A 25,697-nucleotide genomic window follows, 5' to 3' on the forward strand; every position below is an offset into this window, starting at 1 on the left:
CTCATTAATCGCTATCCCAGTAAGTGAGCGCCTCATAACACACATCAGCGGCTCAAGCGCTATCGCAAACAGCATCATGGAGAGTGGGCACCCTTGTCGGACGGAGCTGTTAATAGGAACCGTGCCCGCTTCCCGACCGTTTACAATCACCTTCGATGTAGCCCCTCGTATTAGCCTCATAATGATGGAGATGAAAACAGGTGGAATCTCCATTCGGCTCATGACTGACGCCAAGAAGTCATGGTTTATCCTATCGAACGCACGGTCGAAGTCCACAGATATCATCGCTGCTCGCATTTTACAAGTTTCCGCAAGGGCGATAACGTCACGGTATTCACTTAACGCCGAGGAGATGTTGCTTCGCACCCCTAGGCAAGCCTGATCAGGGGATATTGTCCTGGATATCGCCAGCTTGAGACGAGACGCTAGTAGACGTGCAAAAATTTTATAATCGGTGTTTAGCATAGTGAGAGGCCGATATTGAGTAACACTACGACTCCTCTCCATCTTCGGGATGGGAAGAAGAAAGCCCGTCACAAAATCCGACGGTAGGCGCATGTTCGGACTCATCGCCTCGTTGTACATCGACACCAACTGTGGCATCATCATGTCCACGAATTCTCGATAAAACTCTAGCGTAATCCCATCTGGCCCCGGTGATTTATGGGCCGCTCCTTTTCTGAGTGCCACCTTTATATCGTCTTCTGTGAGTGGCTCCATAAGCGCTGCCTTATCCGTCTCTGTCAGTGTCGTTTGCAGATGTTGCAGTATCTCTTCCCCTACCTGACGGTCCGTCGGTGTACCGGCATAGAGATGGCGGAAATGCTCTAAAAATTCATTTGCAATGTCCTGTTGTGTTGTCAGTTGACGGCCATCTAAACCGTGGAGCACTGTTACCAATGCCCGGCGGTAACGCTTATGTTCCCGCGACACATGGTGCATCGAGGTACGTTCCCCAGTGATGGTGTCAAGACATCTTGCCCGTATTGGGATGCCACCCAGTCGTCGTCGCGTGATCGATAGGATTTGTGCCTTGACACGATGAACTTCCGCATGATGTTCTGCAGACGGCACCTGGAAGGACAGCTCACGAAGCATGGTGTAATAATAATCAAGAGTGTCTCTCTGCCATCTCGCCTTATCCCGACCATACTGTATTAGAGCTCTTCTTATTGCCGGCTTAGTGCACTCGAGCCACCATTGAAGCACGGAGGTATACGTTGGTAGACGGCGTTGACATGTGGTCCATACCTCCTCGACTCTCTGACGACATTCGGGGTCCGCCAAAAGGGACGAATTGAGCTTCCATGTCCCGCGGCTTCTCCACACACTTTGCCTAGGGAGTGACATGGTACAAATGTAAGCCAGATGATCAGTAAATGCCGCAGGCCATCGTTCCGCGTCGACCACCTTATCCTGTAGGCCAACCGAAACATATATTCGATCGAGTCTGCTCGCCGAGTGACTGGTAAAAAAAGTATATCCCTCACGGTTCCTATGAATCATGTCCCAGGTGTCGCTTAACTCCAGATCCCGGCATAGCACATGCAATTCACGACAAGTATTGTAATGTGGTGTCTGGTCTTTTTGGGCTAAAACACAATTGAAGTCACCACCTATAATGAAATGATCGAATCTGCCGGTAAATAAGGACACAATCTCTTCCGAATAATATCTCGCACGCGCCCGTCTGTTGTCTGTGCCGGAAGGGGCATAAACATTGAGAATGCGAATTCCATTAACAGTTATCGCCAGTCCTCGTGCCGAAGGTAGATAAGCCAGGTCTCGGACCGGAATCCCGTCCCGGACGAATATCGCCGTTCCACTGTCGTTGTTCGAGTGCGGCGAGGTGTAGGAGATGTATCCATGTACGTCCTGGAGCTCAGGAATGTAAATTTCCTGCACCATCAGTATATCCACATCCGACGCGTATATCATGTCCCTAAACAACTGCTGTTTCACGGGCGATCTAATGGTATTTACATTCACTGTCCCTATTCTGTATGCCTGGGGTCGAGTAGCTGTCATCTCCACATGATGTTAAAATGACAAAGTTTCACCGTGTCGATAGTCCCGTTGCACATCCGCCGAGGGTCGCCCGAGGAAAGTGTCCCTGCGGCATTAGGTTTCTTGAGATGCGGACGGATGCAAGGCCCCATCAATAGAATGGTCCGCATCGGTGATGTCGTCGTCCTGCTCATACCAGCTGATACTATTGGTGTGCTCCAAATTTTCCTGTGCGGCATTGTTGTGTGACATCTGTTGTTCTTTCGCAGCTGTAGACTCCACCGCCGAAGGGGTAGCAGGCCCCTGAGCGGATGCGTCGTCTGAACGATATGACATCATTTCACTGTCCGAATTCATATGATCTGCGACATCCGAAGCTTGTGGTTCCATGTCAGACAGGTCCATAGTGTTAGACTCGTCTGGGCTCCCTAGAAGAGAAGGGAGCGTCTCCGCAGAGTTTAGTCGGCGCTTTTTGCGGCGCTTTGGCGAGCGTTGTTTGCGGGCCCTAACCTCGGCCTCTGGTGTTGGCGCATCTTGCATCTCCTGCGTTCCCGCCGCCGCCACAATCCCCTGGGGCCGTTCCACTTCAGCTTCTATGCCTATTGTGATGCTCTCATCCTCTTTCTGCGCCACCTGTAGTGTCTGAGATTGGAGGTTGGTCGGAGCCATTCCTTCTTCAGTGGCGTCCGAAGGCGCCTCAATCAACTGCGGCGTCGGTTCGATGGTGCGCTCCGACCTCGGCGTCACCTCCCCGCGAAGTGCCGTCACGTAAGTCATCGGCAGTGACGTTGGTGTGGTCGGATTCTGGAAGTCTCCGCTGGGGAGTTGCACGAGTCTCCTCTGCATACACGCTGATCGAAGATGTCCTTCACCACCACACCCGGAGCATGTCCTGGGCTGTCCATCATAGATGACAATAGCTCTACAGCCGCCGATGTTTATGTACGATGGCACATGTTTTGTAAGGGCAATTCGCACCTGTCGGACACCATTGAGCACTGGATACGTGCTAAAACTTGCCCAGCGTTCGGCCGTATGACTAATAACTCTGCCATATGGCTGGAGTGATTCAGTGACCAATGATTCGGGTACCTCGAAAGGCAGCTCGAAGATTCGAATCGTACGCACGCCCAGGCCCGAATGAGCGACTAAAACTTCGCCAATATGACCATCGGAGTGTCGGAACTGGAATCCTCGTTTGGCGGCTTCAATGATCCTATCACATGCTGCGTCGTCAATCATCTTCACGTAAAGAGTGCTGCTCACGATTGATAAATGAATTCCAATAATCTCCGTGTAATTAAGATGCACTTCGTCCCTCAAGAAACGTTCGATTTCGAAAGCCTTCGGTCTTGCATACTCGTTACAGAACGTGAACTGTATCGTGGTTTTTCGGAAATTGTGTGCCATTGCGTTCGATTTAAACAGTAACACACGCGAGTGACGACGGTGTAAACACCGCTTCTTCCGCGACCGTTCGCAGCCGAGACGTAAACAAGTCCGAGCTGCTCCGCGGCGAAAGGCGGACTGTGAGCTACCGAAGCACGACTCACGGCCGGTACCCACAGCTTTACTTCTGCCAGTACCTCGTCTCCTACCTTCCAAACTTTACAGAAGCTCTCCTGCGAACCATGCAGAACTATATCCTTTCTTTCAGGAGTGCTAGTTCTGTATGGTTCGCAGGAGAGCTTCTGTAAAGTTTGGAAGGTAGGAGACGAGGTACTGGCAGAAGTAAAGCTGTGGGTACCAGCCGTGAGTCGTGCTTCGGTAGCTCATTTGGTAGAGCACTTGCCCGTGAAAGGCAAAGGTCCCGAGTTCGAGTCTCGGTCGGGCACACAGTTTTAATCTGCCAGGAAGTTTCATCTTTGATGCGGTTGGCTCTGAGCACTATGGGACTTAACAGCTGTGGTCATCAGTCCCCTAGAACTTATAACTACTTAAACCTAACTAACCTAAGGACATCACACACATCCATGCCCGAGGCAGGATTCGAACCTGCGACCGTAGCAGTCGCGCGCTTTGATGTGCAGCAACATGTACGCTGCGTATTTTCGTATTACGAAAGCATACATTGGGATTCCGCCAAACACCGCATTTTACTTTCCGAATCATTGAAATCGAGATTTCGGTGCGCTTTCGTAAGTCGTTCGTAGCTCATGTCACGTGATCTCGCCAGCCGATGACAGTGGATATTCAGAGCATAGGACACGTGATGCATTCAGCCAGCAGCAACATCACTGTTAAGTAGCACGAACACACAAACAGGGAAAGTTAACAGTTTAAATTAATATGCATAGTGTTGCTACAAGAAAAGCAAAGCTTTCACATATAATATTGGTCTCAAGCTGCAAGAGAAGCTAAGCTTTCGCATATGCTGTTGATCTTTTTCGCGCGTGTTACACTTTAAGATATATCACACAAATGTGCCAGTAAAATTTTTAATAATGACATAAATGTCTGATCTTTAGGGTTCGAAATTCTTCTAAATGGCTCGTCATCAAACAGTTGATTTTTAAATGAGAGTCAAACGCTCTGTAATTTAATAAATTCATGGTACATTCTTGCATATAGTTCAACTTACGTAAAAGGCTATTTACTTAGAAAGTAACGCTTCTCCAACCACTAATTCGCAATATTTTCCCGCGACCTGTTAGAAATAGGTTCGTTTCAGCAGTTGCCAGAGCGCACAGTAACAGGCGACACCACGCTCGCGCAACTATCATGACGTAGGAAACCTGTACGTATGTAAGTGTAAAATATTAAAAGATCATACATTATGTCATAAAAGAACCAGGACATCAGAGGATACTCCAAGAGCATCGGAATTTCGTGAACCATACTAAAATGTGCACATTTAAAGTGCATACTTAAGTGCACATTCGTATGTCCAGATTCCCAATGAAGTAGACCTCGACCTGATATTAAGCTTTTCATTGTGGTTTTCGGGATATAAATTTTCTTGGGGCACCAGAACTGTATTATATCATGTTTGGTTCTTTAGTATGGCATAATGCCATACGTGCAAGAAAATGAAAACGTGCACCTGAAATGCAGCGAACAGTTGAAACTAGCCAGTACTGTGGAGTTAAACATTTCGTTTCAAATACATTGACTGCCTCTACGGAAGAGGTTAACAAAAGTCAAATTTCTTTAGCAAACAGGCAAAAATAACTTCATTGTTCCGCAAGGTGATTAATGCTTGACTGTCAGAAAGGTGGAAATGAAATAAAATAAAATCTGGAACTAATGACATATTTCAGCCTTCCTTAATTATGTGAATGTGTTTTAATTCACTTGATAGCTCCCGGCCACAGATATTCGTTTTGTTTCCATTTAACGTGAGAGTAAACGAAGGAGAAAGCAAAATCACTAAATGTAAACACGGGTCACGTGGAGACTACCCACTATAACTCAGACTGCTCTGCGCATCAGCCCGGATCTACATTTGCGAACCGAGTCAATACTAAAAAAAAACGAATTTTCAAAACATATTCATCTTGTAGCGCACATCTTTCTGAAAAGTCTGAAACATAAAACATATGTATTCGAGGAAATGTAAGACATATTATTTGGTCTTAAGTATGCCAAAGTGCAGTGCCACGTCTCTTGATAAAGCATTTTTCTACCGCACGTCCAAACTATATTCAGGAGAGTGGAAATTGAAATGTCCAGTGGTGCCTCTCCTGCTCCCAGTTGGCCGGTTTGACAGCCTGCCCCTCTTTAAAAAAAATCTCGCAATTAATAGCGGATGGGATTATTTGTAATCGAGAGAACAAGAACTCTTCAGAAAATCTGAACTCTTTATTGCCTATTAGTTAATAACTTGCTGTTTTGTGTGACATAAAATTAAATATAGGATATATAAAACCAATACTGACAAGAGATAAGCAAGAAATTACACATTTCTTCAAACCTTAGTTCCTAGCATTTTTTCCTCTCTAATCTTGCACAGCTTTACATGGCCTGCTTTCATTTCTGCGAAAGAATCTGTTACCTCGTCAAATCTCGCCAAACGTTTTGCTACATGAAAAATCGAAATGTTGTTATCTAATACTAAAAAAGCTGTAAATACAAATAATATCCAAGACTGGTGTGGTTTCTCGATCTGATTACGTCTATTTTGTCACTGTCTGCTAGATAAAACAGAACAGGCCTTTCTAATATGGCAGCAATTTTTAACACGCCAAATAAACGAGCCTGTTTTGGCACAAATGGCCATTTTTATAACACGACAGAATATAATTCACGAAGTACCAATATTAAATGCCTTTTAGACCTACTACAAGAAAAAACTTTATGTTAGGAAATAGTTTCGCATTTCATTCATACGCACCAGATTCTCAAGCATGAGATCGAAAAGTAGTATTACGAAATTTTTAAATAAATTTGGAATCGTCTTATTCTTCCATAATTTGTGTTATGTCGCCGTTTATTCTCCTTCCTCGTTCTAACAAACAATCTTGTCATCACCAATTCTGTAGCTATTGCTGCCACTGACAAAATTTGTTCGCCGATTAACTTCACTAACCCTGCCAGGATCACAGGTTTAGCTATCTCGCGATTATTTTCCGGTTGGGCGTTATTACGTGTTAGAACAACACGTTATCCGCGTTACTTCCAGAGTAGGACTTACGCGGCTGCTAGCCGGGGACTGTACAACTGGTTCTTACTAGTGTAGCGATCTGGCCAAAAATTTTCTGTCAAAATTTCATTTTCTTGGATACAACAAGAAGGTAATACGTAATCTTTCTCACTTGTTATTCCTGTAGTCGTTTATTTCCATTCTGGTAGGCTGAATTTATGGATTTCGCTAGTAATTATAACAATTCTGATCATTCGCAAACCCAATCAACCACATAATCAGACAGTGATTGGCATTCATCCGTTCGGCTTTACTCCGCTCAGCCCGTATAGCCCCGTCCCCTTTTGTCTGCGGAAAGTTTATTTCTAGATGCGACGAGGATTCTCCTGACAGAGACATCACGAACCCTATGCATGCATTCAAAAGTCAACTTATGATTCATTCAGAAATCAACTTAAAAATGTGTTCAAAAATGTTCAAAAACTAACAGGGAAACGTTTCAAAATCATATGAATAATCGATGGAAAAAGGTGCGCTGGATGCTAGGAGCTTTGTGAAACAAGTTTTTTTCCTCAAGAATATGAATTTGCGCCCCGTTTTCCGGTAGCATCTAGCTGCGACTGCTTGCATAGCCAGCAGCCACATTCCTGTTGCCAGAAGCGAGAGAATCTACTGCTCAAACGTGACTCAACTGCGCATGCGCATGAGCCCGCGCGTTACTGCTGAAACAAATCGAATGTAAACAGTTGCGAGTTCACGCTCATTGGAGGCAATTTGTTGTTATGAAGCACTGGATAGTCTCCCTAAAGCCTTTGACACATTTTCAATTGGTAGACGCTTGCATGAGCATTGTGTGTCGTTGTTGTGTATGGCGCATTTCCTTTGCAATTTATTTTCGTTTTTTTCTCTCGTTCATGTTTTATTGTTGAAGTATTATTCTCCAGTAGCGGGATACAATAATATCGTTTGTTAGAGTATCGGTTATTACCAGTCAAAATTACAAAAATTTAACTGAAAAATAAAATAAAGAAAAATTTTCGGAATTCTAAAAATATCCCGGGTTTTTCCCGGTTTTTTCCCGGATGAAAAAATTCCCGGGTTTTTCCCGGATCTCCCGGTTGTCCCGGGTCGTATACACCCTGTCTTCAGGATTGCGAAGGAAATCGGCCGTGCCCTTTCGAAGGAACCATGCCGAGTTTGCCTGAAGCGATTTAGGAAAATGTAGGAAAAACTGAATGTGGATGCAACCTGTAACCGTGTAAGTAACGAGCAGCCCTTAGTGGCTCGCCATCATAATTTTTTATCTTGAATATCTTTGTAACTAATGCCCTTTTGGCATATTTACTATCTTATAAATGACATATAAGTACCGCCAGTCTTTCACGATGATTCTGTACGTATATTCTGTGTCATACGTTTGTAGTCATAATTCTGTGACCATGTTATAGACCATTCTTTGATTTAATTTCTGAGGAAGACACTCCTAGCAGTGTTGAAACCCGGTTAATTCGTTAAAAATAGTGACCGAGGGCTATTTTCTTTCAATTGTAACTATTCATGGTCTCAGAACGTGCAGCCATGTACAAAATTTTGAATGTGGATGTTCGGACGCGGATTTGAGTCGTTGTCGTCCCGAATGCGAGTCCAGCATGCTAACCACTACGCCGCGTCTCCCGGTCTTACCTTTAGAATACAGTGCGTACGGTGCAACGTTCTTTATAATTCTTGGAATACTTAAATGATTGCCTGAACTGGGAATCCATACAAAACTGGAGTTGACGTGTAGCGTGTTGTAACCTCAAGTGGTGTGCTTACGCTGTGTTATTGTTACCAAAACTTTACACGAATGGATTGGGCAATGCAACTTGCATATCAATAAAAAAATACAGTCACTGCATAATACATTCAGCCCCTTAGGTACTGAATGCTCTGACCCTGTCCAAAACCGATAACTTTGGTCCCTGTGCACACAACAAATAAAACTGCCTTACCTCTAAAGCAGCAAGGGTGGATCCCGTTATATTTTGCTCTCTCACCAAGAAGAATGAAATATACTAGCTACCGACTTAGCGGTGTGGAATGCTGGCCGTAATGAACATGACATCCTTTTGGCTGAGAAATGAAAACTTTTAAGAAAAATTCAATGTCTTTAAAAAACATACGACCTGGATAGGGAGGCGGTAGTGATTTGAGTGAATTACTAACACTGATTTTTTCAATAGTGAAGTTGCATTCGAAGTTAAGTTTGACTTTTCAAAACATCTGACTATTGAAATTAGATTACTCAGAAAAATTACGTCCTTTCTACTAAATAAATACCTTTCTTTGCTGACGTAGTCACTAACAATGAGCAAGTATTACCTGACTTCACCAAAAAGCATAAAGAGAAATCTTCAAATTACGTATATATCTGTCAACAAATCTTTAAAAAACATTAATGTCTAACTAGCCTATACATCAAATCTCTTCACGTGCATTCTGAGGTTACTCAACATAGATCTCACAGTTACCAATTATCAGCCAACTCCTTAACACTAACGCGTTGGCACAAGGAAAGTAATAAAAAATTAACTTCTTTACCTTAACTGCGAGACGACTTCTGCGTCCACATATATATTTGCAATAATAGATGTACTCCTAAAGCTTCTTTGTAATATAAATCCAGTAATCATTTCTTGTCACAATTAAATTTACATTTCATCATTTCACTTTACATTCCATTATAAAATCACTCATCGTTTTTAACTATTTTACATGCGATGTAACACAAACCATTGGTATGAGAAAATTCCTACATTATAATCTAACACTCGGTGGCTTTATAGAGCACACCACAAAAACTGCGTACGGTATCCTCTTTCGCTCACAGACCGATACACACTCACAGCTGTGAACCAAGCGCTCTCTTACTGCTACACTGCAATCTGAGAAGCAGTACCTTTCGTTCTGCGTTCGTGCAAAGTCAGCGATCCTCTTTATAGAGCCCATCAGAGACATACATCGTTTACAATGTAATAGTTTCATTTCAGTTTACATTAGTGGCATTACAATATTCGGGTGCCACATATAAGTGTGCCCTAGTAGACACTTTTCAACGGAATTTCAGACTGCGTCACGCAGAACGCAGACAGTCACCGTTATCTCGCTGACGCGGCGGCCTAATGGCTCAATCCCGTACGCGCGCGTGGCGTGGCATTCTTCGGCAGGTGGGAAGCCCCCGAGTTAAGGCTCTTAAATCCTGGGCGTTCGACGTGCCCCACTTCGCTGATGGCTTCTCGACGACCGAACTCTATCTGCTCCTTGACAAACACGCGCTCCCTCGGAGCGGTGGCCACACGCACCATTAGGTCGGCGCTACTTCCCAGGGAACTGCCAACTCGGGCAAACAGGCGCGCGGGAAGTGCCAAATGGCTGTGGAGGCGGCCGGGCCCCCGCCGCGGACAAAGGCGCAGGCTGTACGTCAGAGCCACACAGCGCAGGTATTCACCGTCCAGCGGCCACTGTACACAAGATGCGGCTATGGGAAAGACAAACACGCCGGCCCCTCCTGCGGACGGCTCACTCTGGAGCGGTTTGTTGTGTGAGAAGTGCTTTAAACGGGCGGAGGGTCAGTCTAGGGTTACGTGCGCCGCACTCGAACAACAAACACTCTCCGTTGATGAGTTCTCTGACGCCTCTTAAAGAATTTGACATACAAACGCCACAGTTGCTAATGGATTTCGAATGTTGAACAACTCAATAGGAAATTGAAAAAAAGAAAAAAAAAAAAAAAACAAGAACAGAAGGCAGTAAACTTTGAGGCTACATATCGTTCTGGGAATGACGACGAGGAAACAAATGACGACTGAAGACAGACTGTGACAGAAGTGCAACCCCGCAAATTGTTGCAGATTTCAATGCTGGGCCATCAACAAGTGTCACTGCGAACCATTCAACGAAACATTATCCATATGGGCTCTCGGAGCCGAAAGCCCACTCCTGTACCCTTGATGACTGCACGACACAAAGCTTTACGCGTCGTCTGGGCCGACATTGGACTGTAGATGACTGGAAACGTGGTGCTTGGTCGGGCGAGTCTCGTTTCAAATTGTATCGACCGGATGGACGGGTAGGGGTATGGAGACAACCTCATGAATCCATGGACGCTGCACGTCAGAGGGGACTGTTCAAGCTGCTGGAGGCTCTGAAATGGTGAGTGGCGTATGAAATTGGAGTGATATGGGACCCCTGACACGTCTAGATACGACTCTGACAGGAGACACGTACGTAAGCATCCTGTATGATCACCTGCATCCATTCATGTCCATTGTGCATTCCGAAGGACTTGGGCAGTTCCAGCAGGACATTGCGACACCCCACTCGTCCAGAATTGATACAGAGTAGCTCCAGGAACACTCTTCGGAGTTTAAACACTTCCGCTGGCCACCAAACTCTCCAGACATGAACATTATTGAACATATCTGGGACGCCTTGCAACGTGCTGTTCAGGAGAGATCTCCACAGCCTCGTACTCTTAGGGGTTTTGGACAGCCCTGCAGGATTCATGGTGTCAATTCCCTCCAACACTACTTCATATATTAGTCGAGTTCATGCCACTTTCTTCTGCGACACTTCTTGATGCGCATGGGCTCCTACAAGATATTTGATAGATGTACCATTTACTTTGGCACTTCTGTGTGTTATGTGAGACAGAATGTTGACCGCGTACATCTACATCAATACTCTGCAAGCCACCTGACGGTGTGTGGCGGAGAATACGTCTGGTACCACCAACTAATCCACCCTTCCCTGTTCCAATCGCGAATGGCGCGAGGGAAGAATGATTGTCGGTATGCGTCTTTATTGGCTCTAATTTCTCGAATTTTCTCGTCTTGATTATTTCCCTGGATCTTCCCGGAACGTACTTCATCGAAATTACGGTAGCAAACTTCTCCGTGATGCGCGACGCTTCTCTTGTAGTGTCTGCTACTGAAGTTTGTTGAACATCTCCGAAACGCTCCCGTGTAGAGACGCTCCACTCTTCGTTGGATCTTCTTCATCTCTTCTATCAGTCCTACTTGAAAAGCGTCTGAGATTGATGAACAATACTCAATATATGGTCGAAAAAGAGCCTTTAAACCACTTTTTTCGTGGATGAGCTACATTTCCTTAAGATTCTTCCTGTGAACTACAATCTGGCATCCGCTTTTCCTACTATTTGTCTCATGTGGTTATTTCTCTTAAAGTAGCTCTAAACAGCAGCAACGACCTGTAATTTTGTTCAGTTTACTTGAATGAAATAGCAGCGCCCGATTCTAGATGCGTTAGATATGGTGTGGATTGCCACATCGATAGATGCTACAATATGTGATTAATAGTGGACCTTTTCATAGCGAGACGACCGCATATTACTGAAACTGAAGGTATTAAAAGACAATTCACACAACTGCGTTTAGAGCTGCGTTCTACCAGAACTACGGTTCGGTAGTTCTGGTACAATACATAAATGACGTAGTAAATGATACGAATACCGGTAATACTAGCAGCTCTGGTAACGAAGGAAACATAAGTGGACGTGTGAGAAAGAAACTGGGAGCCGAGGGCTTCTCTTCGTTTTGTCTTTTTTTGTTTTTGACATCTTTCGAGTCGCAAATGGTTCATGTTACTCAGTTGTGTGTTATACATCCTTACAAAATATAAATCCCATTTTGTAAGTAATAAAAGTTAGATGATCACGTAACTTCTGCGTTTTTTTGTAATCAAAGCAATTATTTTTTATGCAAGTAGTTTATATACACGAGTATAAAAAATCTATATAATTATCGTTGATATTATGTTCTCAACAGAACGTTCTTCATCAAAAAGCCAATAATTTCCTGTAAGCCTGATGAAGTACTGAAGCGATGTTTGATACGTTTCTGGTTTATGTTCTTTTTTAATTTTACCTTTTTTCCAGAAATTGCATGTTCTAGGACAAAATTATTAAAATGATTCGTTTTAATTTTTACTACAATATCCCTCTGTTTCACATTACGGGGTCAGGGATTTTCTCTGCCTCGTGATGACTGGGTGTTGTGTGCTGTCCTTAGGTTGGTTAGGTTTAAGTAGTTCTGAGTTCTAGGGGACTGATGACCATAGATGTTAAGTCCCATAGTGCTCAGAACCATTTGAACCATTTTGTTTCACATTACAAATGAATAATTTTCGAATAAAACTTGTATTATGTAACTGACAGGAGGATAGTTTTTTTAGAAGAAAATAATCCTTAGGTTACATGGTCCTTTATTCAGTCTCACTCAGTTTCTAGACGGCTCACCACTTCCGGTTTCCAGAAGAATCTAGTAAGACACTGATCACATATGGAGACAGAGCGATGGAAATGATCTAACGCCCGATAGGTATGCAACACACTTAACGTGCAGGTAACGTGGCTACGATCTTAACTGACAAATGCAACCTGGGAAACTATAGTAGTGTAAACTTGCTTCCACATCTACATCTATGTCATTACTCTGCTATTCACAACAAAGTGCCTGGCAGAGGGTTCAATGACGATCTTCAAGCTGTCTCTCTACCGTTCCAGTCTCGAACGGCGCGCGGGAAAAACGAGCACATAAATTTTTCTGCACGAGCCCTGATTTCTCTTATTTTATCATAATGATCATTTCTCCCTATATATGTGAGTGCCAACAAAATGTTTTCGCAATCACAGGAGAAAAATGGTGATTGAAATTCCATGAGGAGATCCCGTTGCAAATAAAAACGCCTTTGTTTTAATGATTGCCACTCCAATTCATTTATCATGTCTGTGGCACTATCTCCCCTATTTCGCGATAATACAAAAAGAGCCTTCTTTCTTTGTACTTTTTCAATGTCATCCGTCAGTCCCATCTAATGCGGATCTCACACCGCACAACAATACTCCAGAATAGGGCGGATATGTGTGGGGTAAGCAGTCTCTTTAGTGGACCTGTTGCACCTTCTAAGTGTTCTGTCAATGAATCGCAGTCTTTGGTTTGCTTTACCCACAACGTTATCTACGTGATCGTTCCAATTTAGGTTATTCGTAATCGTAGTCCCTAAGTATTTAGTTGAATTTACAGCCTTAAGGTTTGTGTGACTTATCGCGTAATCGAAATTTAGCGGATTTCTTTTAGTACTCGTGTGAATAACTTCACTTTATTCAGGGTCAATTGCCACGTTTCGCACCATGCACTTATGTTGTCTAAATCCTTTTGCAATTCGTTTTGGTCATCTGATGACTTTACAAGACGGTAAATGACAGCATCATTTGCAAGCACTCTAATAGGGCTACTCAGATTGTCTCCTACGTCGTTAATATAGATAACAATAGAGGGCCAATAACAAATCGTGTTTAATAACTCTGCTTTAGTGGCACTGTCATCAGTGACTTCACCGCCGTTATCGCGCAGTTAAGGTATTGTTTGGATCTTGCCGCTGGTGTGCTTTATGTGTGACCAGAATGTCTTTGGGTTTTCTGCTAGATTCCGAGAGTTTCGTTGTGGAAATTATTAAAAGCATCTCGCATTGAAGTACGCGCTATCTTTCGAACATCTGCAGAACTTTGCCAATCTTGGGGATTTTGTGTTATATGGTAGGCTACGGTAAATTTACGACTCTAGTCACATATAATACATGTTTTATGTAAAACACACTACTAACTCAAGAAAAACACATTTTTAGCACCATCAAAAGTCGAAACATAACCTATTCTCCGCTTGGTCAGCTGCTGTAAAAAGGCATCTGAGGTTTGCACGAATATCGAGGCCGTAACTACGTACTTCAATATTAGGATGACGATGTGAAACATCCATGTGCGTAGTGGAACAATAAACAAGTGTCCTAAGCAGAAAACTGTTTAGTCCTCTTAATGTGGTCCAGAGTTGCACAAGAGGAGCACGGGTGGGTAGCGTGGCGGTTGTTACGGGATGATGGGGTGATGTGGAGAAGGGGAAGAGGAGGGAATGAGATTGCCCACTAATTTGATCGAGGTCGATATTCGTGTGGAACGATTTAGGGAACCCCATTAGAACCTAAATACAGCTGAGTGGCAAGGAATTGTATCTCACCCACGCGGGATACGTGTCCAGTGACTACCACCTGCGCCACCTGGTCCGGATTTTTAACGGCGATACCAGGTTAGGGGAGACCCTGCTCACGCAGCGTTCCAGTGCGTGTTACAACAGCGCCCACGCACAGCAAGTAGTTGCCTGGTTGACCACCAGGGGCGTCCTAGCCGGGAGACGCGTCCCACGCCGCGCGAGGATGCGGGCCGATGCTTCAGTAGGCGCCCAGCCGTCAGGGCGGTAACATCGTGTGTTCTGTCTGTGGTGCCCGCCGGTCGGTGCGTCGGACTCTGCTGCCTGTGCCACACAGTGTATGCTGGGCTCCCCCCGGTCTGCGTATGCGAGTGGGATCCGCATGCGGCGACTTGAGCTAGTCGTGGAATGACATATGAAGGTGAGAATCAAGTAGCTGTTGCCCGGCGCGGGTGCAATATTTGTTTTTCTCATATACTAGATTAAGAACCATTTTGTCGATAGGAAGCAATTTCTCTATCCTACTTTTTTGAAAGAAAGGTTGTGCTAAATACATAATTTTTTATAAATGGATACACCATCCACATGAATCTGAAAACAAAAAATATTTGCAACCGTTGTAACGTTGTCAGATGTTAGTCCGTTCATAAGTGTTTATAAAACGCCTTTCCCGTCTGGAATGTTATACCGTAAAATCATACTTCAGGTCTAATTTAGCGTGATCAATGCTCGTAGCTACTGTGGCGTGGCGGTGCTCTGTACTACTGGATCTCTATCGGGAGATGAAAGTGAAAACGGACGCCGCGCAGAATGTTTTCGCTAATTAATGTTACTCCGGTAGTTTAGTTATTTACTATCTTGAAGCTATAAGCACTGTGTATATACCAACATTCAATGTTATGACTCCGCGAAATTATTTTTTTTGTCGTCATTTGAAGCAACAGAACTGTTAGAAACTCTATGAGCTGTTAGAGGAAATTCAAGTTTTTTAAAGAAAACCAGTTCCAATGCCATGTTACTTAGTTGTAAGAAAAATTTTGTTATGCAGCAAGCACGTGTTTTGCACAAGCGGAACCAAATAATCCAGCAACGTGCTAAATCGAAATTGTCATAACAACAGGATACTGGAATAATTTCTTGTAGTTTATTTTATCAGCATACATATATTTTAAAACCGAGCGAGGTGGCGCAGTGGTTAACACACTGGACTCTCATTCGGGAGGACGACGGTTCAATCCCGTCTCCAGCCATCCCGATTTAGGTTTTCCGTGATTTCCCTAAATCGTTTCAGGCAAATGCCGGGATGGTTCCTTTGAAAGGGCACGGCCGATTTCCTTCCCCATCCTTCCCTAACCCGAGCTTGCGCTCCGTCTCTAATGACCTCGTTGTCGACGGGACGTTAAACACCACTAACCTAACCTATATTTTAAAACTGACTGACTGTTAACGATATTCCTGTTATAGGAGTCAGCTCTTTGAGGTTTCGAAAGAAACTGTGAATTCCTACTATAATTTTGTTAAAAACTAATGCTGGTAATTTCCGTTGTATGATACTTGCTTCGTTTTCAGGCTTGTCAAGAAAATGAATGAAGTAGTTATTGACGTTGCAAGCGTAATAGTAATTTCGGTTCCAGTTCTTGAATATTATCCGTAATGAGATATTAGCCTGTATATTTCCCTTTTTTACGAAGAAATTTTTTGACGGGTACGTAATGGAGGTATTTCACCGTTTGTGTAACATCTCTCTGTGACGTTTCCATCATCTTAGGAAAATAGTAAATTATAAAACTATCGAACAGCCCATGATGTGTGGTATTCTCATTTGGCAGCCGGTAATTCAGTAACGTGTGTATATACGGAAAAAATTTTCGAGCCACTTGCAACATCACGTAGTTAGGACTTGCATGTATTGTGATGTGAAAGCTCTGGGCTGTACATTTTTCTCTGAGAATCTCCATCGGAAGACAATGTGCTAGCAGGCGTTCTGTTTTTGGTGTCTCACTATTTATCAAAAATCGATATTTTGTATTGTTGCCTATTCGGAACACAAACTCATGAAAGAAATAGTTTGTCATGTGGACTGAACTGGTCAGTATTGAAGCGCGGCAGAAACGGATGAGTTGCCCTTCATTCATCGTTGGATCAGGTGTAAATTTTACTGGGTGTAGGCAGTGTTTGGCGACAGTGAACGATAAAACAACATACTCAAGATTAAACACAACTGCTGCCCCAGTCACCGTCTATTAGTTACTACAGTCTTCTGTTTTTTTTTTCCTTTATTGGCAGCAGCTTAGTACGCCGCTCTTCAGCCTTTTTTAAACATAATAAGATAAAAAAACAATAAAAACAGGCTATAAAACGGTGACGTAAAGTGTAAAACGGCGGAAAATTGTGGAAAGTTGAAACATAAAACAAACGGTGGGCGATGATGATATAATACACAGGAAGCAGACAGGGAAAATAGTAGACAGACAATTAAAAAACACGGCGACAGTCTGGATTCTGTTCGCAAGAGATTTAAAAATCACACCCGGCGACAGCATGATGCCCGTTCGCAACACTTCGGAAAAGACGCACAACACTTAACAATCACTGGGAACACTGCACTAAATAGTCGGCACGAAGATGACGCACCACAGGCGAGGGCTGGTGGTGGTGGTGGGGGAGGGGGGGGGGAGGGGGGGGCTTCTAGGCGCTTCAGTCTGGATCCGCACTGCTGCTGCGGTCGCAGGTTCGAATACTGCCTCGGGCATGGATGTGTGTGATGTCCTTAGGTTAGTTAGGTTTATGCAGCTCTAAGACTAGGGGACTGATGACCTCAGATGTGAAGTCCCATACTACTTAGAGCCATTTGAAACACATAGATGTGCAACGCGTCAATGTAAATTATTGAAATAAATCGCTACATACGAGTAATACTATTGATAATTTTGTTTTTCAACATCAGAAACGTGTGATCATTACTGGTTACAAAAATTGTTCTTATTTCTTATGCCGGTATTAAAATACAGAAATTTCTTGCCTTCATACCACGTAAGGAATGTATGAAATGACCGACTCCAATTGTGACGCATTGTATTATAGTGTAGGATAATATGTCGCATCGTTTTGTGAAGTGGGCAGTTTTTCATTTCTGAGCATGTAAAGCAAGCTACCAATATTTTCACCCCTTGGAAATCTTCTCAAGATCTGACTGAATATCTGTGCAACTTCTTTTAGACAGTACTTGATTTTCCGAAAAAAAATTATGTTAATATTGTCCAAGGGTTCATTAATGTACAAGTCTTCTGATAGCGGCGACGTGTTTGTTGAAACACAGGCTTCATTGAAATTTGGATACCAATGGTGAGGGAAATGAAGTGATCGATGAGAAACTGCTTCTTCGGGGAATAAGAATATGTGAATGGGAGTCTAAGCGTGTTTCTTCCAGTGAGAATGGGTTGACTGCGTGTTCAGATCTGTAGGCGACTTTTGAGTGCGGCCAGCAGAGCCGAAACCCATCATTAGAGCGTGCGCTGACCACGTAGTTCCCGACCTCTCCGCCGTTCGGAAAGTGGCGCTCTTGACCGCTCAGCTGTTCGCGGGGCTGCTCGTGGGCAGAGATGCAGCGCAGATGTGACAACGAATTTCTAAACAGGGCACGTATTCTAGTTCGGTTCTACATCTGCATCTATACATTACAAATTAAAAGTGCGTGGCAGAGGGTACGTCCCATTGAAACAGTTATTTCGGCTTTCTCCCTTCTCATTCACGTACGGAGCCTGGGAAAAATGATTGTTTAAAGATCTCTGCGCGCACTGTGAGACGTTTAATCTTGTCTTAGCGATCCCTTTGGGAGCGATATGTAGGGGTTTATGCATTCTTAGATTCAACATGTAAAGTCGGTTCTAAAACCTTTCTAAGTAGGTTTCCGCGGGATAGTTTGCATCGCGTCTGCTAATTCACTTCTTTCAGCACCTCTGATATACTCTTATTTTTCTTAGACTCGTGCTGTTCTTCTTTATATTCGTTCAGTTCTATTTGGTACAGGTCCCGAACACTTGGGCAATACTTCAGGATGGTTCGTATGGATGTTTCGTTTGCCATGTTCTTTGCAGACAGATTGCGTTCCGCTAGTGTTCTACCAATGAACCGCCGTCTCACACCTGTTTGACGTACGACTGAGGCTACCTGATCGTTCCATTTCAAATCGCTACAAACTGTTACATCTAGGTACTTGTATGAAATGACCGACTCCAATTGTGACGCATTGTATTGTAGTGTAGGATAATACGTCGCATGGTTTTGTGAAGTGGACAGTTTTACATTTCTGAACATGTAAAGCAAGCTACCAATATTTTCACCCCTTGGAAATCTTCTCAAGATCTGACTGAATATCTGCGCAACTTCTTTTAGACAGTACTTCATTTTCCGAAAAAAATTATGTTAATATTGTCCAAGGGTTCATTAATATACAACACGAAAAGCGACACCGTTCCCTGGGCCACATCCGAAGTTACCCTTATATCTGATGTTGATTCTCCATCCAGTAAAACTTGCTGTGTTCTTCCTACCACTGAACCCTCAGTGCAAATTTCGTCTGATACGTCAGACGATCGTACTTTTGATAATAAACGTAGATAAGGTACTGTGTCAAATGCGTTTCAAAAATAGAGAAGTAATACATCTACCTGACTGCACCTTGACCCATGGATTTCGGTATGTCATCTGAGGAAAGTGTGAGTTGGGTTTAACGAGACCGATGTTTCCGGAATCTATTGGGCATGAAGGAGTCCTCCTGTTCGAGATACCTCATTAAGTCTGAATTCAATACAGCAAAAAAATGTCAAGGTCATTGGACGGCAGTTTCGTGGATGACGTATGTACCGTTCTTGTAGACGGTTGCGACTTGTGCTTTATTCCGACTACTGGACACGGTTTTCTCTTCGAGGGATCCACGTATATTGTGGTTAAAAGTGGAGGGAACTCAGTCGCAAATTGAGAATCGAATCGGTCAGGGATTCCATTGGGCTAATTAGCTTTTTTCAGTTTTAAATATTTCAGCTGTTTCTCAACACCACTGACACTATTATCTGTTTCACTCATATTTTTAGTGGCACGAGAATTAAATTGAAGAAAGACTCCTGGCTTTTCCGTAGTAAAGAAACACTTGAAAACGGAGGAAAAAAATCGAGGTTCCATTCATATACTCCACTATCTTCAACCTCTGTAGTTTGAATGAAAGGTCAACCCCCTTTTTTTCGGTATTGTGTGATGTTGTAGAATTGCCCAGTTGGAAACACATAGATGCCGGCCGCTGTGACCGAGCGGTTCTAGGCGCTTCAGTCCGGAACCGCGCTGCTGCTTCGGTCGCAGGTTCGAATCCTGCCTCGGGCGTGGATGTGTGTGATGTCCTTAGGTTAGTTAGGTTTAAGTAGTTCTAAGTCTAGGGGACTGATGACCTCAGATGTTACGTCCCATAGTACTTAGAGCCATTTGAACCATTTGAAACACGTAGATGTGCAGCGCGTCTATGTAAATTCTTGGAATAAATTGCTACATGCGAGTAATATATTTATTATTTTGTTTTTCCAGATATGGAAACGTCTGATCATTACCGGTTACAAAAGTTGTTCTTATTTGTTATGCCGGTATTAAAATACTGAAATTTCTTGCCTTCATACCACGTAAGGAATTAAAACATTTTACTGTCAGTCTTCAACTTACTGATATTAATAAGGTTACCTGAAACTTCCTGGCAGATTAAAACTGTGTGCCCGACCGAGACTCGAACTCGGGACCTTTGCCTTTCGCGGGCAAGTGCTCTACCAACTGAGCTACCGAAGCACGACTCACGCCCGGTACTCACAGCTTTACTTCTGCCAGTATCTCGTCTCCTACCTTCCAAACTTTACAGAAGCTCTTCTGCGAACCTTGCAGAACTAGCACTCCTGAAAGAAAGGATATAGCGGAGACATGGCTTAGCCACAGCCTGGGGGATGTTTCCAGAATGAGATTTTCACTCTGCAGCGGAGTGTGCGCTGATATGAAACTTCCTGGCAGATTAAAACTGTGTGCCCGACCGAGACTCGAACTCGGGACCTTTGCCTTTCGCGGGCAAGTGCTCTACCAACTGAGCTACCGAAGCACGACTCACGCCCGGTACTCACAGCTTTACTTCTGCCAGTATCTCGTCTCCTACCTTCCAAACTTTACAGAAGCTCTTCTGCGAACCTTGCAGAACTAGCACTCCTGAAAGAAAGGATATAGCGGAGACATGGCTTAGCCACAGCCTGGGGGATGTTTCCAGAATGAGATTTTCACTCTGCAGCGGAGTGTGCGCTGATATGAAACTTCCTGGCAGATTAAAACTGTGTGCCCGACCGAGACTCGAACTCGGGACCTTTGCCTTTCGCGGGCAAGTGCTCTACCAACTGAGCTACCGAAGCACGACTCACGCCCGGTACTCACAGCTTTACTTCTGCCAGTATCTCGTCTCCTACCTTCCAAACTTTACAGAAGCTCTTCTGCGAACCTTGCAGAACTAGCACTCCTGAAAGAAAGGATATAGCGGAGACATGGCTTAGCCACAGCCTGGGGGATGTTTCCAGAATGAGATTTTCACTCTGCAGCGGAGTGTGCGCTGATATGAAACTTCCTGGCAGATTAAAACTGTGTGCCCGACCGAGACTCGAACTCGGGACCTTTGCCTTTCGCGGGCAAGTGCTCTACCAACTGAGCTACCGAAGCACGACTCACGCCCGGTACTCACAGCTTTACTTCTGCCAGTATCTCGTCTCCTACCTTCCAAACTTTACAGAAGCTCTTCTGCGAACCTTGCAGAACTAGCACTCCTGAAAGAAAGGATATAGCGGAGACATGGCTTAGCCACAGCCTGGGGGATGTTTCCAGAATGAGATTTTCACTCTGCAGCGGAGTGTGCGCTGATATGAAACTTCCTGGCAGATTAAAACTGTGTGCCCGACCGAGACTCGAACTCGGGACCTTTGCCTTTCGCGGGCAAGTGCTCTACCAACTGAGCTACCGAAGCACGACTCACGCCCGGTACTCACAGCTTTACTTCTGCCAGTATCTCGTCTCCTACCTTCCAAACTTTACAGAAGCTCTTCTGCGAACCTTGCAGAACTAGCACTCCTGAAAGAAAGGATATAGCGGAGACATGGCTTAGCCACAGCCTGGGGGATGTTTCCAGAATGAGATTTTCACTCTGCAGCGGAGTGTGCGCTGATATGAAACTTCCTGGCAGATTAAAACTGTGTGCCCGACCGAGACTCGAACTCGGGACCTTTGCCTTTCGCGGGCAAGTGCTCTACCAACTGAGCTACCGAAGCACGACTCACGCCCGGTACTCACAGCTTTACTTCTGCCAGTATCTCGTCTCCTACCTTCCAAACTTTACAGAAGCTCTTCTGCGAACCTTGCAGAACTAGCACTCCTGAAAGAAAGGATATAGCGGAGACATGGCTTAGCCACAGCCTGGGGGATGTTTCCAGAATGAGATTTTCACTCTGCAGCGGAGTGTGCGCTGATATGAAACTTCCTGGCAGATTAAAACTGTGTGCCCGACCGAGACTCGAACTCGGGACCTTTGCCTTTCGCGGGCAAGTGCTCTACCAACTGAGCTACCGAAGCACGACTCACGCCCGGTACTCACAGCTTTACTTCTGCCAGTATCTCGTCTCCTACCTTCCAAACTTTACAGAAGCTCTTCTGCGAACCTTGCAGAACTAGCACTCCTGAAAGAAAGGATATAGCGGAGACATGGCTTAGCCACAGCCTGGGGGATGTTTCCAGAATGAGATTTTCACTCTGCAGCGGAGTGTGCGCTGATATGAAACTTCCTGGCAGATTAAAACTGTGTGCCCGACCGAGACTCGAACTCGGGACCTTTGCCTTTCGCGGGCAAGTGCTCTACCAACTGAGCTACCGAAGCACGACTCACGCCCGGTACTCACAGCTTTACTTCTGCCAGTATCTCGTCTCCTACCTTCCAAACTTTACAGAAGCTCTTCTGCGAACCTTGCAGAACTAGCACTCCTGAAAGAAAGGATATAGCGGAGACATGGCTTAGCCACAGCCTGGGGGATGTTTCCAGAATGAGATTTTCACTCTGCAGCGGAGTGTGCGCTGATATGAAACTTCCTGGCAGATTAAAACTGTGTGCCCGACCGAGACTCGAACTCGGGACCTTTGCCTTTCGCGGGCAAGTGCTCTACCAACTGAGCTACCGAAGCACGACTCACGCCCGGTACTCACAGCTTTACTTCTGCCAGTATCTCGTCTCCTACCTTCCAAACTTTACAGAAGCTCTTCTGCGAACCTTGCAGAACTAGCACTCCTGAAAGAAAGGATATAGCGGAGACATGGCTTAGCCACAGCCTGGGGGATGTTTCCAGAATGAGATTTTCACTCTGCAGCGGAGTGTGCGCTGATATGAAACTTCCTGGCAGATTAAAACTGTGTGCCCGACCGAGACTCGAACTCGGGACCTTTGCCTTTCGCGGGCAAGTGCTCTACCAACTGAGCTACCGAAGCACGACTCACGCCCGGTACTCACAGCTTTACTTCTGCCAGTATCTCGTCTCCTACCTTCCAAACTTTACAGAAGCTCTTCTGCGAACCTTGCAGAACTAGCACTCCTGAAAGAAAGGATATAGCGGAGACATGGCTTAGCCACAGCCTGGGGGATGTTTCCAGAATGAGATTTTCACTCTGCAGCGGAGTGTGCGCTGATATGAAACTTCCTGGCAGATTAAAACTGTGTGCCCGACCGAGACTCGAACTCGGGACCTTTGCCTTTCGCGGGCAAGTGCTCTACCAACTGAGCTACCGAAGCACGACTCACGCCCGGTACTCACAGCTTTACTTCTGCCAGTATCTCGTCTCCTACCTTCCAAACTTTACAGAAGCTCTTCTGCGAACCTTGCAGAACTAGCACTCCTGAAAGAAAGGATATAGCGGAGACATGGCTTAGCCACAGCCTGGGGGATGTTTCCAGAATGAGATTTTCACTCTGCAGCGGAGTGTGCGCTGATATGAAACTTCCTGGCAGATTAAAACTGTGTGCCCGACCGAGACTCGAACTCGGGACCTTTGCCTTTCGCGGGCAAGTGCTCTACCAACTGAGCTACCGAAGCACGACTCACGCCCGGTACTCACAGCTTTACTTCTGCCAGTATCTCGTCTCCTACCTTCCAAACTTTACAGAAGCTCTTCTGCGAACCTTGCAGAACTAGCACTCCTGAAAGAAAGGATATAGCGGAGACATGGCTTAGCCACAGCCTGGGGGATGTTTCCAGAATGAGATTTTCACTCTGCAGCGGAGTGTGCGCTGATATGAAACTTCCTGGCAGATTAAAACTGTGTGCCCGACCGAGACTCGAACTCGGGACCTTTGCCCGCGAAAGGCAAAGGTCCCGAGTTCGAGTCTCGGTCGGGCACACAGTTTTAATCTGCCAGGAAGTTTCATATCAGCGCACACTCCGCTGCAGAGTGAAAATCTCATTCTGGAAACATCCCCCAGGCTGTGGCTAAGCCATGTCTCCGCTATATCCTTTCTTTCAGGAGTGCTAGTTCTGCAAGGTTCGCAGAAGAGCTTCTGTAAAGTTTGGAAGGTAGGAGACGAGATACTGGCAGAAGTAAAGCTGTGAGTACCGGGCGTGAGTCGTGCTTCGGTAGCTCAGTTGGTAGAGCACTTGCCCGCGAAAGGCAAAGGTCCCGAGTTCGAGTCTCGGTCGGGCACACAGTTTTAATCTGCCAGGAAGTTTCATATCAGCGCACACTCCGCTGCAGAGTGAAAATCTCATTCTGGAAACATCCCCCAGGCTGTGGCTAAGCCATGTCTCCGCTATATCCTTTCTTTCAGGAGTGCTAGTTCTGCAAGGTTCGCAGAAGAGCTTCTGTAAAGTTTGGAAGGTAGGAGACGAGATACTGGCAGAAGTAAAGCTGTGAGTACCGGGCGTGAGTCGTGCTTCGGTAGCTCAGTTGGTAGAGCACTTGCCCGCGAAAGGCAAAGGTCCCGAGTTCGAGTCTCGGTCGGGCACACAGTTTTAATCTGCCAGGAAGTTTCATATCAGCGCACACTCCGCTGCAGAGTGAAAATCTCATTCTGGAAACATCCCCCAGGCTGTGGCTAAGCCATGTCTCCGCTATATCCTTTCTTTCAGGAGTGCTAGTTCTGCAAGGTTCGCAGAAGAGCTTCTGTAAAGTTTGGAAGGTAGGAGACGAGATACTGGCAGAAGTAAAGCTGTGAGTACCGGGCGTGAGTCGTGCTTCGGTAGCTCAGTTGGTAGAGCACTTGCCCGCGAAAGGCAAAGGTCCCGAGTTCGAGTCTCGGTCGGGCACACAGTTTTAATCTGCCAGGAAGTTTCATATCAGCGCACACTCCGCTGCAGAGTGAAAAATCTCATTCTGGAAACATCCCCCAGGCTGTGGCTAAGCCATGTCTCCGCTATATCCTTTCTTTCAGGAGTGCTAGTTCTGCAAGGTTCGCAGAAGAGCTTCTGTAAAGTTTGGAAGGTAGGAGACGAGATACTGGCAGAAGTAAAGCTGTGAGTACCGGGCGTGAGTCGTGCTTCGGTAGCTCAGTTGGTAGAGCACTTGCCCGCGAAAGGCAAAGGTCCCGAGTTCGAGTCTCGGTCGGGCACACAGTTTTAATCTGCCAGGAAGTTTCATATCAGCGCACACTCCGCTGCAGAGTGAAAATCTCATTCTGGAAACATCCCCCAGGCTGTGGCTAAGCCATGTCTCCGCTATATCCTTTCTTTCAGGAGTGCTAGTTCTGCAAGGTTCGCAGAAGAGCTTCTGTAAAGTTTGGAAGGTAGGAGACGAGATACTGGCAGAAGTAAAGCTGTGAGTACCGGGCGTGAGTCGTGCTTCGGTAGCTCAGTTGGTAGAGCACTTGCCCGCGAAAGGCAAAGGTCCCGAGTTCGAGTCTCGGTCGGGCACACAGTTTTAATCTGCCAGGAAGTTTCATATCAGCGCACACTCCGCTGCAGAGTGAAAATCTCATTCTGGAAACATCCCCCAGGCTGTGGCTAAGCCATGTCTCCGCTATATCCTTTCTTTCA

The 25,697-nt window shown here is 45.2% G+C and overlaps 1 protein-coding gene across 1 annotated transcript in view; it reads left to right on the forward strand.

The window, feature by feature from the left end:
* Nucleotides 1–14,889: 14,889 nt before the first annotated feature.
* Nucleotides 14,890–25,697, forward strand: part of LOC124613116 — a 166,367-nt gene continuing 155,559 nt past the window's right edge. Inside the window, exon 1 of the mRNA XM_047141727.1 lies at nt 14,890–15,049. Coding sequence (XP_046997683.1) covers nt 15,044–15,049 — 6 coding nt within the window. The 5' untranslated portion in view covers nt 14,890–15,043. The remainder of the gene's footprint in view (nt 15,050–25,697) is intronic.

This window comes from Schistocerca americana, chromosome 4 (genome assembly GCF_021461395.2).
Source record: "Schistocerca americana isolate TAMUIC-IGC-003095 chromosome 4, iqSchAmer2.1, whole genome shotgun sequence".
In the NCBI taxonomy this organism is placed as follows: domain Eukaryota; kingdom Metazoa; phylum Arthropoda; class Insecta; order Orthoptera; family Acrididae; genus Schistocerca; species Schistocerca americana.